This window comes from Ziziphus jujuba, chromosome 3 (assembly GCF_031755915.1).
Source record: "Ziziphus jujuba cultivar Dongzao chromosome 3, ASM3175591v1".
NCBI lineage: Eukaryota > Viridiplantae > Streptophyta > Magnoliopsida > Rosales > Rhamnaceae > Ziziphus > Ziziphus jujuba.
The window spans coordinates 26904703-26921058 of record NC_083381.1 but is presented as its reverse complement, the minus strand read 5'-3'; the positions used below and the strand labels follow the sequence as shown (position 1 = coordinate 26921058).

General features: G+C 35.1%; 1 protein-coding gene across 2 annotated transcripts; it reads left to right on the top strand.

The window, feature by feature from the left end:
- Nucleotides 1-662: 662 nt before the first annotated feature.
- On the top strand, nt 663-8884 carry LOC107423036 (chloride channel protein CLC-d). 2 transcript variants are annotated; one of them, XM_016032548.4, is made up of 23 exons: nt 666-1226; nt 1354-1426; nt 2014-2235; nt 2333-2379; nt 2483-2581; nt 3345-3419; nt 3603-3691; nt 3852-3992; nt 4072-4142; nt 4316-4395; nt 4518-4667; nt 5067-5126; nt 5231-5305; nt 5918-6069; nt 6152-6287; nt 6356-6484; nt 6986-7063; nt 7154-7209; nt 7306-7392; nt 7474-7630; nt 7725-7826; nt 7903-7946; nt 8371-8884. In XM_016032548.4, exons 1-23 carry the CDS (start codon nt 1047-1049, stop codon nt 8465-8467), a joined length of 2400 nt encoding a protein of 799 aa, XP_015888034.1. In that variant the 5' UTR covers nt 666-1046; the 3' UTR covers nt 8468-8884. The 2 variants fall into 2 exon arrangements, with proteins under 2 accessions (XP_060671904.1, XP_015888034.1); XM_060815921.1 differs by lacking the exon at nt 4518-4667 and having other exon boundaries at nt 663-1226.
- The last annotated feature ends 7472 nt before the right edge of the window (nt 8885-16356 follow it).

Below are 16356 nucleotides of genomic sequence, written 5' to 3'. Positions count from 1 at the left end.
GTTGATTATGCAGCAAAAATAGATTATTGTTATTTTCATGCCCATCTTAACAGGTGGCAAAAACCCAACCCATTTCTTGAATTAAAATTTTTTTATCAAACAAATAGAAAAACATTTTTACTTTCATCGTCCATCTCCTCCATCAACTCAGAAGACCTTTGCCATTTATTTATTTTTTAAATTAATTAAATAATATTCCTTAATTTCCGATAAAAAAAAATATTTTTATTTTGTTTTTGCTGCCCCCCTCTCAACGGTGGTTCCAAAACCCACATTCCACGCTTAACGATCCCCACGAGCCATCATTTCGTTAGGCCACGATCATTGGCCACCGACCACAACACGGCCTGATTCAAAGATTATTCAGCATCCACGACGCGTCATCAATCAACGGCCTGTTGAACCCCATGATCGAACCGTCAGTTACGCGATCTCCAAAAAGAATTCGTACGCCTGACAGTAGTGGATCTATTTACATAGTGTTGCGCTGGCATTCTACGGTTTTCTCATTATTTATTTCTGTTTTTTCCTTTTTTTTTTTTTTTTTTTTTTTTTTTGCCCTTTATTTTCTTGTAGGTGCTGACCTGCTTCGTTGGCAAGCAAATGAAGTAATATTTTCAGTCAAATTAACGCCAACATAAAAATTAAAAAATTAGAAAATTAAAAAATTGAAGTGAAAAGACAACGCGCAGAGCGAGCGGTCGACAGATACGGACGGTTCTACGGCATTGTCAGCTGAGCCCCCAACTCTCTATTTTTTTCTTTTCATTTTCTCTCTCTTTCTCAGATCAATTTTATACAAAAAAACAAAAAAGAAAAAAAAAAGAAGCTATTTGGGTATTTTCTTTCTCCGAGTATATGAACCATGCTTTGACGATTCTTCAGAGAGATTGAATTCACGTCTCAGATGCTGTGCGGATCCGAATCCCTATTGCTGCTTCGAGGAGGATTTGGAAACCTGAGGATTAAGTATTTGTTGTCCAATTTGCTGGTTTTTTAGGGTTATAGGAATTTTTTTTTTTTGATTACCGGATCGAGCAGCATCGATGCTGTCGAATCATCTTCAGAATGGGATCGAGACGGCGAAGCTGGTCTGGTCCAGGATCCCAAACTCGGAGGATAACGACAATCAGGAAAGCCTTGATCTTATCAAACCCAACGATGACGGCAACGTCGAGAGCCTTGACTACGAAGTCATCGAGAATTGCACTTATTGGGATGAGCAGGTCGCGTTTCTGAGGTTTCTTTGTTCAATTTCTGGGTACAATTGTGCTTGGGATTTTATAAGTTTTTGTGATGTTGGGGGGTTCTTTTGTGTCTTAATTATTTGGGTCTGTTTTTAACGATCTATAGGCGCAAAGAGGAAAACTTTATGTTGCATACTGTGTGGTGGTCAAGTGGTTCTTCGCATTGCTCATTGGCCTTGGTAAGCCCTATGCTTTTAGCTTTGTTTTTTTTTTTTTTTTTTTTTTTTGGGGGGGGGGGGGGGGTGGGGGGTTTAAACTGAAATCGTCGTTCCCACGATTTTCTATATGTGTTATCTTCGTGTCTCTCTAATTGGGATAGGCTTGGCTAAGGACTGAACTTTAACCTTTGGATTGATCATTTTGGTATTGCTAGTGTTTTTAAAATGTCTTGTTTTTAGTTGCAATTTCCGCTTGCATTGTAAAGGTTCTGTAAACGAAGAAATCTAACTGAAGATCTATAGCTAGTTTATTTGAGAAGAAGAAGAAGAATAAAGAAAATAGAATTTATTTTCATGTGTGCAATTTGTTTTCTTTAACTATTTGTGCAGAAAATTTTTATGGGGTTTGTTCAAATATTTAACTCTAATATCTGACATCCTTTATCATTTGCATGATGATTGTTAAAATATTATTTTTCTTACTGTTGGTTGAGAGGCCTTTATAAATCTGGTCTGATTAATGAAATTACTTTTGTTCGCTGTCTTTATAGATTTTACCTCCTATTGGCTGTTTAGCTGAATGTTTAGTTTCTTTGAATTTCTTTCAGGTACTGGATTAGCTGCTGTTTTCATCAATATATCTGTTGAGAATTTCGCGGGCTGGAAATTTGCATTGACTTTTTCTATTATACAAAAATCATATGTGGCTGGATTTCTGTTGTACATATTAATCAACTTGGCTTTGGTCTATTCCTCTGTATATATCATCACACAATTTGCACCTGCAGCAGCTGGATCTGGTATTCCTGAAATCAAGGGTTATTTGAATGGTATGTTCTATTCCTTTTTCTTTTGCTTTTTACTGATTTGATCGCTGCTGATAGCTCCATGACAGTTGAGAGTGCTGATTGTTATTCAAACCTACAGGAATTGACGTACATGGTATCCTTCTACTTAGAACCTTGATTGGGAAGGTTTGTTAACATCTTTTGGCTTTCTGTCTTGCTTATTGAGGTTATTTATTGAGGCTTATCTTAACAATTATTTAAATGATTTACTTTCTATTGTAATTTATAGATATTTGGAAGCATTGGCTCCGTCGGAGGCGGTCTGGCACTTGGCAAGGAAGGTCCACTTGTTCATACAGGTGCTTGTATCGCTTCTTTGCTTGGACAAGTAAGCATTAATTGCTTGTAATAAAATTTATAGGAAGCTCAGTGTTTTTCTTTTGTTCAAGTTCCTTTTCCTTAACCATTGTGCATGTTTGTTTGTATTGTCTTGGAAATGTTTTATAACTTCATTCCTGGGTGCTTGAAGAAGATGAGTGACCATTTCTAAGGCACAACTTGTGGTTGTTAGGAGTAGTCCACAACAAACTTGTAAAACTATTCTTCTATTACCAATTATATATGAACAAATCTCTATTGAAAAATTAGCTTTTATTCTTTTGAAGAAGCTTAGTAATATCATATACGGTGAATAATTCTTTTTGGGTGGTTCAACTTTTTTCTCTAGTCATCAGCATACTAGTTTATTTCCTGTTTGTATTTGACTAGACTAAAAACTTCCTAATTTAATCTTATGGAAGAATATTTTACTAGTGTACTTTCTTTTCAGTAGGAATATTTTTCTTTTTGCATCATTTACTTGCCCTTTTCACAATCTAATATCACTTAGGGAAAAGGGTGGTAGAGAAATAGGCAATATCTTTTATCATGCTTGGCTCCATTGTTCTGTGCATCTGATTCCATTTTATTATTAATATTTAATACATGGCTCATGAGGTGCTTGATTGCTGGTGCACTTTATGAGGCTTAAATACATGGATCCATATTGTGGAAAGATTCTCCTATTATCTTGCCTTTTTTTGTCACATGATATAACATCTTGAGATTGCGGTATGAACTTAAGATATGTTTTCCTGTTTGTTTTATGTTAGGGTGGATCTAAAAAATATCATCTAAACTCAAAGTGGCTGCAAGTATTTAAAAGCGACAGGGATCAACGCGATCTTGTGAGTTGTTCAAACCTTCCTACTATATTGTTAAAAGATTCCACCTGTACGAAAGTGGAAATTTTACCTTCACTCTTGCTTTCTATATTTTCTGGTATCTTGTGAAAGTATACAGGGGTTTGAATGGTTTAAACTCGTGTTCATAATTTTTGTGCCCATTTTAATCTTGTGTAATTTTGAAAGGTAACCTGTGGGTGTGCAGCTGGAGTTGCTGCTGCTTTCAGAGCTCCAGTTGGTGGCGTATTATTTGCATTGGAAGAAGTTACCTCCTGGTAATGACAAGTATTTCTTGATCAATTGTACTTGTATGTTCATGTTTGAATTATAATGTGTGAACATGTGATTCAAGCCTTAACATATGTTCCTAATGGGGTTAATTTGCATGCTAATATATGCTTGAACTTTTATATGGATTCACTTATGCTGTTAAAGGTGGAGGAGTCAACTTATGTGGCGTGTCTTCTTTACTTCTGCTATTGTGGCTGTTGTGGTGCGTAGTGCAATGAATTGGTGTAAGAGTGGAAAGTGTGGTCATTTTGGCTCAGGTGGCTTCATAATATGGGACGTTTCAGAGTTAGTATCAAAACTTTTTTCAGTTTCATATTATGTCTGTGTTAATTCTTTCTAGCCGTCTAACTGATTTTGTTTTCAGTGGACAAGAGGACTACTCTTTTGAGGAGTTATTGCCAATGGCAATAATTGGTGTCATTGGAGGGTTATTAGGTATATAAACACTATGTTTATATGGGAAACATCATCCTTTTTCTCTCTCTCTCTCTCTCTCTTTTCTCTCTCCCTCTCTCCCCCTCTTTGTCTTTTGTCTTTTCATTTCTTTTAGCAATGGGTTTATTTATTTACTTTTTTTTTTTTTCTATTTTTATTATCTTATTTTTCAGGAGCTCTATTTAACCAGCTTACATTTTACATAGCTTACTGGCGACGAAATTATTTACATAAAAGGGGGACCCAAGTTAAGGTAAGGTTTTATTAGGTTATGACTGATAAAATTCTTTGTACATACTCTCTTGCATGCTCATTTTGTTCTCCCAACCTTGTGTGTTATATTACTAACCCCTCCAAACTTTGTTGGTGGTGCAGATTGTTGAAGCATGTCTCGTTTCCTTGTTAACTTCGATTATTTCTTTTGGTTTACCACTTTTAAGAACATGTAGTCCGTGCCCTGAGGCTGTTCCTGAATCTGGAATTGAATGCCCGAGGCCTCCAGGAATGTATGGGAATTATGTGAATGTAAGACTAGTGCTGATAGTTACTCCTTAAAACTTGCTCTTTCAGTATTTTTAGAAATTTTATGTTTTCTTTTCCCATTTATTTTACCGGCCTGAGGGTGTTCTTTCTACAAGTCCCCCTTGCTGTTCCACCCTGTCTGGTGATGTTATTCAATAGATCAACTTAGTCTTGATTTTGCATGATATTGAGTTGCTAACTCAGGTTGTCTGGACTTTTTTTTTGGCTTTACCACTTTTTTCTGGTATCAGACTGATAATGGTTTAACACCAATCGTGGAAGTAGTTGTGTGACTTTAAATGTTGGGTATAAACAATTGATTACTGTAGTATTTTAACACCATGTTGTAGAATTATTGCTGACTATATATGTTGGGTATTTATATTTGATTTTCTTTTCCAGTTTTACTGCAGTAAGGACAAGGAGTACAATGACCTTGCAACTATTTTCTTTAATACTCAGGTTTAGAGAATTTCTGCAATCTGTAATGTTCCAGGATTTTTATGTTCTAAATTTGATGGTACCTATAACGTTTCTATTTTAATGGAATTTGTGTTGTTACTCAGGATGACGCCATAAGGAATTTATTCAGCGCAAAAACAATTCATGAGTTCAGTGCCCAAAGTTTATTGACCTTCTTGGTAATGCATCTATTTTCTGAGCTTTATGCATTGGCCTTCTGCATATGTACTGTGGATTTATTTTTGTAGCATATTTGATAAAAATGTAAACTTGTTTTAAATGGGTCCATCTTTCTTAATATGGACATGTTCTTTTTATGTTGCAAATTTTTCTCATAGTTGAGAAAATGTAGTCCTGGAACACTGATCCATTTCTTCTTAATCATTGAATCTCTGAGAATCTATGATTTAGAAGCACTACGATGCAAACACATTTTACGAGAGCACGCACCCAAACATTCTATAAGATACATTTTACTGAAATAAATTATATGGAAAAGAAGCAAGCATTGCAACCTGTCCTTGTAATCTTGACCAAAAAACCTCTCCTTCCAAAGGAAGTTTCCAGAAGTTACAGATAAAGTAAACCCAAGAAAAGAAACATGACATTTTCTAGTAAACTTTATTGGTTGTGGTGGCTGTTCTGCATGACATTCTAGTTTGTTCTATCATAACAAGATAAATAAACTTTTTAAGATCCTACCATTTCTGGTTCTTTCTCTCTCTCTCTCTCTCTCTCTATTAATCTGCAGGTATATGTTTTATATAATTTTTTTGCTAATTTTTTTGCAGGTTATGTTTTATTCATTAGCAGTTGTGACATTTGGTACTGCTGTTCCAGCTGGTCAATTTGTTCCTGGAATAATGATTGGATCAACTTATGGTCGTCTTGTGGGCATGTTTGTTGTTAGCTTCTACAAGAAGCTCAATATTGAGGAGGGGACGTAAGTCTATAATTTGTATCTATGAATGCAGTGCACTTTTGCTTGTTTATGAAATGACATGTAAATCTTGGTGGATCTGCAGATATGCTCTTCTTGGAGCTGCTTCTTTTCTTGGGGGTTCAATGCGGATGACAGTGTCTCTGTGTGTCATTATGGTTGAAATCACAAATAATTTGAAACTTTTACCTCTTATCATGCTTGTTCTTCTTATTTCAAAGGTATGGCTTTTAAGGTTTTACTTTACTTGTAGCGGAAGTAGAAAATACTTAATAATTTCCGATTGCAGGCTGTTGGCGATGCTTTTAATGAAGGCCTGTATGAAGAACAGGCACGATTAAGGAACATTCCTTTACTAGAATCAAGACCTAAGTACCAGATGCGGAAAATGACAGCAAAAGATGTTTGTGGTAACAGGGTGAGTGTCCTTTTAATGCTTCTTCATTCGTGTTATGATTGTCGACAATGAAAGCGTCTGGTGCCTACATAGACATTGTTTGTAATGTCAAATTTTTCCATCTTTTTATTTTATTTTTTGTTTTTTTATTTTTGTTTTTTAAGAGGCATGTCAACCTTTGCAAGTGCAGGCATTAAATTCTTGGGCATGCAAGTATATTTATGCTAATGAACTTGTCAAGAACTTCCTGACACTACTCATTCTATTTTAATTAAACGTACTTTCTATTCTATGGGCCATAATAAACTCTACTGGTCATAGCTAACATAATTTGATCAGAGGCTTTAATAAAAGAATTTACTGTCATTTTTATAAATGCAAACAAAAGAAAAAAATAATTGGTTGCAGTTGATGAAAGGTAGGTAAAAGCAAATGCAAGCAGTTTTTTGGGTAACATGAAAGTCATGTCTTCCCATTGCATCTCATCATAAGCTCATTGCAGTCGATGTTTTTCCTTGGAAGGTGGTCTCTTTCCCTCGTGTTGTTAAGGTTGCAGATGTGGTTTCTATTTTGCGGAGCAACAAGCACAATGGCTTCCCTGTATGTGTATTAAGCTTTCTTTTCCCCTTTCTTATTTAATATTTTAGGTTTAAGTTATTTGTAAACTTCTGTTTGTTTTACCTAATGCAGGTGATTGATCACACAAGAAATGGAGAAGCACTCGTCATTGGTCTCATGCTTCGCAGGTATGCCATCTATTGTTCTCTTTTCTTTGTTTCTGGTTTAGAAGCAAAGCATGCAATGGTTGAGAACAACTAACTTATATTTGGTTCATGATGCAGTCACTTATTAGTACTTCTGCAGTCCAAGGTAGATTTCCAGCATAGTCCTTTGCCAAGTGATCCAGCAAGACCAAAACCTATCAGCAGGTAATTGAAGACCCGAAATTAGTTTCTGTTCTGGCTGCCATAGTGCTCTACTGGGTTTTGATAGATTTCTTTGCATTTCAGACACAATTTCAGTGAATTTGTGAAACCTGCTTCTGGTAAAGGAATATCTATAGAAGATATACATCTTAGTTCAGATGACTTAGAAATGTTCCTAGATCTTGCCCCTTTTTTGAATCCTTCCCCATATATCGTCCCCGAGGATATGTCTGTGACAAAGGTGACAATTTCTTAACTGTTCAAGTGAGACTCTTCATCTTGTTTTATGTCATGCCTATAGATCTTATAGATTATTGCTCATTGTGGTGTTGCAGGTATATAATCTCTTTCGCCAGTTAGGCTTGAGGCATATATTTGTTGTTCCTCGTCCATCCTGTGTGATCGGTTTAATTACCAGAAAGGATTTATTGATCGAGGTATGTGATCTTTATGTCCATCCTTACATTCCAGATACAGTGTGCTTTTGTTGATCTTCGATCGTCTGTCATGCAGGAGAACGAGGATTCAGCTATGGAGCTCCAATCGACTAGTGTAAGGTCACTATGATGCTTTTCTAGTTTTATGTCTTATCTGCATTGGGTTCTCTGGTTTTGATCCAGAGAAAGCTTTTTTTTTTTTTCTTTTCTTTTACTCTCTCTCTCTCTCTCTGTTTATTTGGATTCAGTTGTGTCTCTCTCTCTGTTTATTTGGATTCAATTTTACCTATGTCAACTTGATACATTTCCAACCTTGGTTCGACTAACCTATAAGAATTTCTGGAATTTTTATCAACTTGTTTTAAAAATTTTCTTTTGAAAGACCAAAGTAAGTACTGTTTAATGTTCTTAATAATCGGAAATCAAACATTACCAGATGACCCTTAGTGTTGCTATATATATATATATATGTATATACACACTACCCTAATTTTGAATTGTTCCATTCAATCTTTTATCCCTCTTCCCCTCATCTTTATTGCAGAACTCAGCTTCGTGATAAGGAGACGGTCAGGAGGAATGCGGATTCAGAGCTTCCGCTTCTCAACGGTCTTCTAGGAAAAAATCATACAGCTGGCTGAGATGCTCGTCAATTTTCTCTGATGACTAATTTCTTACTACTACGTTGATTATACCTCTCCATCCCCTCCTATTGGAATCCAAAGCTTTTTCAGTTATGTTTACGAACCTAACTAGGTTTTGCAGGGTTTAGAGATATTCATTTACCATCGCTCCCCCTTGTAGTGAGGGGATAATGGACCACACCATCTTGAATTTTTGTTTCATATACAACTGTAAAATTAAAAACAATAAAGACAGATCAATGCAAAACAAAGTTGTTTGCATTCAGTGGGAGAAATAGGGTTATGACCGATTATAGATTTCACAAAAATATGGGGGCTGGAGAGTGTCGGTTATGCGATCAATACAACTTATGATATTAGATTTGTACTAGAAATTCTTTTTTAGTGAAATGGATATAAAATTTTCAGCTACTATTTTGTTTGTTTTTTAATACAAAGTAGCAGGCTTGCAGCTACTGTAACTACTGGTTTCTCGTTTGAAAGTTGATAATCATAGGTTAGTTTCTTTTACTGCATGTTTTGTTTTCACTTTTTAAGAGATCAGCAATAATTTTGCAGTTCTTGGAGAGAAAAAGAAAAGATAGAAATGCTTCCACAAAATGTAAAATTTCAACTTTTCTTTTCATTTCTGTGTTACGTGTAATTGCATATATAGGATGAATGATAAATGTTTTGAATATATATTTTTATATATTACAAATGTCATGCTTCTCGAGACTCGTTTTTTGAAAAAAGGGAAATACCAGATTCACTGGTTAGACAGGGATGTTGAAGGTATTGAGTGGAAGACTGTATGCAAATTTTCAGTGTGCTGTACAAAATGTTGCGTAAATTTCTAAATGCATCAACACAATTTTCATTGTGGTGAATAGAGGAACTCTGACACATGGTCTAAGTTTGGAAAATGCCAAAAGATAAAAATAATAATAATAATAATAATAATTTAAAAAAAAGAAAAAGGATTCAATGTGCAAAAGCGGATACAGTTTAGACATTAGGGAGTGTTACAGCCAACTACCCTCTTAATGTTATAGACTAACATGTGTAATCATAAAAGTGATTTTTTTGTTTTTTTGGGTGCTTAAGACATGTATCGGATGTTTTCATAAATAATATTATCAAAATAATTAATGGGTGTTGTACGAAAAAGGAAAATTAATGGGTGAATCGTTAAAGCATCAAATCTAAGGTATAATATTAGAATTTGGGCTTGGCGACAAGATGTTCATTTGGTCTTGGAGCACATTGAAGAAATAAGGGGAATTTGGCCTAGTGTTCCTTTTGAGAGAGCTTTGACGACATGTACCCATCGAATTGTGAATTTTTTTGCTTTGCCTTTTAATATCCATTGTGTCATTAAAAAACTTTTAAAAGACTTGTATGTCTCTTCTCTCCCTCTTTTGCTTCTTCTTCTTCTTTCAACTCCAAACGCCTTCACTTTCACGGCCTTCATATTCGTGCTTCTGCAAATGTTACTGCTTCTGCTGACTCTGGCAATGGCAATGGTGCCGTACTAGCTCCAGAGAGGAACCTATATGTTACTCCTTATGGAAGACAGTATTTCTTTCTAGCTGCCATTGTTGGTCAAGTACTTCCCTTTTACTCTTTTTTTCCCCCCCCCCCCCCCCTTCTTATGGAGAAAACAATGCATTTCTCTCGTTAATTCTGCATTTTCTTATGAAAATGGAATATGGGTTTTAGTCTAGTGTTTTTAGTGAAATGGGTCTAAATTTTTTGAATTTCTTGAACTTTTTTTGGAGTTTTGGTTATCAGAGAATTTGTAGATTAATTTTGTGTTTGGGTGTGATGGCTTGGTGTTACCATAAGGGTTTCGGTAATTACCGATGAAACCTACGGTAAATTTTTCAGCAAGGACAAATTGATTACTGTAGGTTGCATCAGTAATTACCGAAGGCCTGATGGTAATAAATTTTTTTGGCCAATTTAAGAACTTTTTCCAAACTTTTGGGGTTTTTTTTCCTTAGGATCATTGAAGAATGTATATTTTGCATGTTGTTGCATTTAACACATATTAAGAGACTTGTGGGGGCCAAAAAATTGGTAAAATGTGATAATCATAGGGGTTTTGGTAATTACCGATGAAACCTATGGTAATTTTTCTAGCAACTACAAATTGATTACTGTAGGTTTCATCGGTAATTATTGAAGGTCCTACGGTAATTAAATATTTGTGCTAATTTGAGAACTTTTTTAGAACTTTTGGCGTTTTTTTTCTTTAGGATCATTGAATAATGTACATTTTGTATGTTGTTGCATTTAACACACATTAGGAGATTTGTGGGGGCCAAAAAATTGGTAAAATGTGATAACCATAGGGGTTTCAGTAATTACCGATGAAACCTATGGTAATTTTTCCAGCAACTACAAATTGATTACTATAGGTTTCATCAGTAATTACTAAAGGCCCTACGATAATAAAATTTTTGTGCCAATATGAGAACTTTTTCAGAAATTTTGGGGTTTTTTCATTTTACGATCATTGAAGAATGCATATTTTGCATGTTGTTGCATTTAACACACATTAGGAGATTTGTGGGGGTTAAAAAATTGGTTAAATGTGATAACCATAGGGGTTTTGGTAGTTACCGATAACTCCTACGGTAATTTATCGTAGATTTCATCCGTAATTACCGAAGGCCCTACAGTAATCAAATTTTTGTGCCAATTTGAGAACATTTTCAAAACGTTTGGGGTTTTTTCTCCTTAGGATCATTGAAGAATGTATATTTTGCATGTTTTTGCATTTAACACACATTAGGAGACTTGTGGGGGTTAAAAAATTGGTTAAATGTGATACCCATAGGGGTTTCGATAGTTACCGATAAAACCTAAGGTAATTTACCGTAGATTGCATCGGTAATTACCGAAGGCCCTATAGTAATCAAATTTTTGTGCCAATTTGAGAACATTTTTAGAACGTTTGGGGTTTTTTCTCCTTAGGATCATTGAAGAATGTATATTTTGTATTTTTTGCATTTAACACACATTAGGAGACTTATGGGGACCAAAAAATTGGTAAAATGTGATAACCATAGGGATTTCGGTAATTACCGATGAAACCTACGGTAATTTTTCCAACAACTACAAATTGATTACCGTAGGTTTCATTAATAATTACCGAAGACCCTACGGTAATCAAATTTTTGTGCCAATTTGAGAACATTTTAAGAACGTTTGGGGTTTTTCTCCTTAGGATCATTGAAGAATGTATATTTTGCATGTTGTTGCATTTAACACACATTAGGGGACTTGTGGGCACCAAAAAATTGGAAAAATGTGATTACCATAGGGGTTTCAGTGATTACCGATGAAACCTACGGTAACTTTTCCAGCAACTACAAATTGAATGTTTTTACTTATTAATGTCATTTTTTCTCTTACTTTGTCAACATTTATCATTAATAAAGCTAGATTTAACATGTTCTCAGTGGAAACACACAAGATTGAAGTTGTCAGATGGAATTGTGGTGATTCTTTTACGACGGTGGACAAATGTCAATTACAGACGATGCATCGGTAATTACCATTGGGCAGTAATAGCATCCATGAAACAGTAAGAAACCTACAAAAAACTGAACAAATAACTGAACACAGAATGATATTTTAGAAACACAATACAACAGATGACTTTGCCAACAAAACAACATATAAAACCAACGTCTATTATGCCAAAACACATATTACGCGGTTGAGCGACTAATTGTATTCCTTACTACATTGCATAACACAAGCATACCGCATAACATGCCCCCATTGTCTTTTATTCACCATCATATATAAATTTTTCCAGCAAGGTCGGTAATCTTGTAAGGTTGCAAAAAAAAAGAGGTAGATTATTGACGGTTCGCCTATTGGTAATCTTGTTCATTTCTAATTTTTGAATATTTTTTGATCATATTTTTGTGTGTTTTCTTTTGTTTACCATGATTCTTATCATAAAATGAAGTTTCATTGAGCACAAATCTTGGTGTAAATAAACATTATCAAAGTGTATAAGAATTAAACCATGGCATGTTTACAAGTTAGTTCTGCTCAGCATAAGGTCAAAATGTAGTTATTTTTACCACCTCACTAGAAATGAAGGCATCTGCAAAGGACCCCAGCAATAAAGCACTGACACTCAAGGGTGTTTTAGGATTCAAAGCGTGTTGCGTGGAGATCAATAGACAAAATAACTGAAGCAGATCAGAGTGTATAAGAATAATACAGAATACATATTAAAGTGAGCTTCCATTATTTGCTTATAATGTACAAAAGTATTATACAATAACATCATTGAAAAGGAACAAATACTACTTGGACATGAATCATAACTACACTAGTGCTCATTATTTTACTAAGAGTGGTAACAACTCATCGTTAAGGCACAGTAAAAAAGATGTAGGGTCATTATCAAAACTTCATCTTTGGAAAATTATAAACATATATACAAGCAGGAAAGCTGGCTTTCCATAAAATTATTGCTCTTCACTAACTTCAAAAGAATGATCTAGCTACCAGATATGAGCTGTTTAGGATGTTAAACATTCCAACATATTGTATTGCTGCTGGCATGCAATCGCGTTAAATAGAAACTTCAAACTTTTCCATGTCTGAGTTACTGCCTTATTCTACACCTCTCACATCATCTCAGATACCTGCATCTGGAAGAAACCGAGGAGAGCTCATTTTAAATTTAAGGAATAAAAACAAGTAGCTACTTTTTTCACCTAAACAATTAACAGCCAGTCCTCTAGTGGTCATATCCTCTTAATGCCTCAAGGATTTTATCCACCCATCTACCACCAAAAAAAATTATATCAGGTAGCATGTTCAAATAATTGATCATAATCACATAAAAGCAAGCACGTATATTCTTTTGGTCAAGTAAAACGTGAAAATTACTAGAAGGAATCCCACTTGTAAAAAAAATAAAAAATTCAACAGCTATCATTTTGTAGAATTCACAGCTGGCACGAGTAAATTCTTATAATTGACACATAATTTCTCCATTTGACCATGCCAAAAGTATAAAATAATAGAAACAGAGTAGTTCTCCGTGGGGTGTGTCCCTAATTTCATCTTCTAAGGGATTTTTGATACCACCATCAGTCTAAAATGGAAATGAAGTTGTCCATTAGTACAATAGATTGAAAACCATTGGATGGTTCTACTGCAAAGATGTAAGAGAAATCAAATAAAAGTATTAAAAAATATGGCCCTCTGACAGATCACGAAACTGGTATGCAACTTAACTATCGTCCAGTATTTTCAGAGCTAGAACTGCCGAGTAAGGCTTCTCTCTCAAGATGTAACGTATATACTTTCTTGGAATTCTGTCTTCGAAGAAACAAGATGATATTAACCTAGGACGACCTGCTCCTAAACCCGTATTATATTAGCCCAGATCTTTAATTAAGTTCAAGTTCTAATGGAATGGACCTCAACCCCTAACCAACCTGTGGTTAGAAACCTTGGTATAATGTAGACGCCACAATAGGGGATGGAAAACCTATTGATAAGTCAAGCCAAAACAACCAATTCTCTAATGGTGTTTTAGGTGTTCTCAAAGAACAAAAAGATAATTAATCTCACAAGTATTTTCTTAATCAAATCAAAGTTGTATTATTATTGAAAAATAAGCCTTTAAATAGGCTTGAAAGAAACAAACTAAACCCTAAAAAAATAATTCAAAACCGGACTCCTATAGGAATTAGGAAACTCGAACGAATTCTAATATGTCCTAAACTAAGTTTCCTAAACTAAATTTGATTAATTAATTCCTTTATTCTGAATTAGGAATTAATTAATTTACAATGAAAATAATAAAATACTAACTTTCCTAAACTTATTTGTCAAGAAAATAAATAAATAAAAACTAAAAAGTAATGGTAGTTTCCTAAAACAAAAAGTAGAATAAAATTAGGAAACTATAATATTAGCTTTTTTGACTAATTTGACTTTGACCAATCTTTGACCTCTTTGAGCTCCAAATCAGCTTCTAGATGCTTTTTAGGATGCCAAATAAGCTGAATATGAAGTCCCACACGTTGCCCATGCTTGGAAAAATAAGAAAAGGCTAATACAGTAAAATACAGTAAAGCCAGCAAGCAATACAGCAAATTCGGCCAAATTGTTGATGCTGTCCGTACAAGCCCTTTTTGATTGCATTTGAGGCTGCTTTAACTTGATTCCATGACCTCTTAGGCATATTTATTGAACCCATAAATCATTGGAACCATTTCATGCTTTCCGGACTCCAAAAATGTACCAAAACCGTCACCCGGGTCCGTATTGGCTTCTATTGCTTGTATGAGTAAAACAGGCCTTGGTTCTTTAGATATGGCCAACCCCTCTTGACTATGACTTATTTCTTGTATGAAGACAGCAAGATTGTCCTTGAACTTCTTGGCTTGGGCCCTAGTGATCGGTCCCACCTTCATTTGTATTGGGTCAGCACCCCAGCGGGTTGTCGGTCGAACAGTCTCGGGTGGGTTCGCATCATTCCCCTCCTCTTGAAAAGGATTTGTCCTCAAATCGAAGTCATCACCTGCAGCAAAAGGAGATAAATCAGCAACATTAAAGGTGGCACTAACACTATACTCACCCGGTAGATCAAGTTTGTAGGCATTGTCGTTTATCCTCTCCAAAACTTGAAAAGGTCCATCACCCCTCGGCATGAGTTTTGATTTCTTTTGTTCGGGAAATCTTTCTTTCCTTAAATGCAGCCACACCCAATCTGCAGGTTCAAACACCATTGATTTTCGGCCTTGATTAGCCACCCTTACATATTGCTCGGTCCTCCTCTCAATGTTTGCACGGGTCTTTTCATGAATCTGCTTTACAAAATCAGCTTTTTGTTTTCCATCTAGATTAGCACGCTCACTTAAAGGCAAATGTGTTAAATCTAATGGAGTCAAAGGATTAAAACCATAAACAATTTCAAATGGAGTAAATTTAGTTGCTGAATGTAAAGACCTATTATATGCAAATTCAACATCTGGCAAACATTCTTCCTAAGTCCTTAAATTTCTACTAATTAATGCTCTCAACAATGCAGATAAGGTTCTATTTACTACTTCGGTTTGTCCATCAGTTTGTGGATGACAAGTAGTGGAAAATAAAAGCTTAGTACCTAATTTAGCCCACAATGTTTTCCAAAAATAGCTTAAGAACTTAGCATCCCTATCTGACACAATAGTTCTTGGCATTCCATGCAATCTCACAATTTCCTTGAAAAATAAATTAGCAATATTGGATGCATCATCAGTTTTGTTACATGCAATAAAATGTGCCATCTTAGAAAACCTATCTACTACAACAAATATTGAATCCTTACCTGTCCTTGACCTAGGCAACCCAAGAATAAAATCCATAGACAAATCTACCCAAGGATAGGTAGGGATCGGCAAAGGCTTATACAATCCATGCAGTTTCAATGTTGATTTTGTTTTTCGGCACTTCAAACATCTTTCACAAATTTTCTCAACATCTCTCCTCATGTTAGGCCAAGAAAAATGTTCTTGCAGCAAGAATAAAGCTTTTAAAACACCAAAATGGCCCATTAAACCACCCCCATGTCCTTCCCGAACCAATAATTCCCTAATACTACAATTAGGCACACAAAGTTTGTTTTCCTTAAACAAATATCCCTCAAATATGTAAAATTTATTAAATCCATGTTTCAAACAGGTTCTAAAAATTTCTCCAAAGTCACTATCATGCTCATAAAGTTCTTTCAATTGTTCAAATCCAAGCAATCTAGCATCTAAGGTAGAAAAGAGCACATACCTTCGGGATAATGCATCAGCAACCACATTTTCCTTACCTTTTTTGTAGCGGATCACATATGGAAATGTTTCAATAAATTCAATCCACTTAGCATG

What these genes read in the sequence shown, in the direction of transcription:
- LOC107423036 (XM_016032548.4), top strand. Translation starts at nt 1,047, where the DNA reads ATGCTGTCGAATCATCTTCAGAATGGGATCGAGACGGCGAAGCTGGTC. An exon ending in AAAGGGGGACCCAAGTTAAG is followed by an intron (nt 4,396 to 4,517) that starts GTAAGGTTTTAT and finishes TTGGTGGTGCAG; the next exon opens with ATTGTTGAAGCATGTCTCGT. An exon ending in AAAGTTTATTGACCTTCTTG is followed by an intron (nt 5,306 to 5,917) that starts GTAATGCATCTA and finishes ATTTTTTTGCAG; the next exon opens with GTTATGTTTTATTCATTAGC.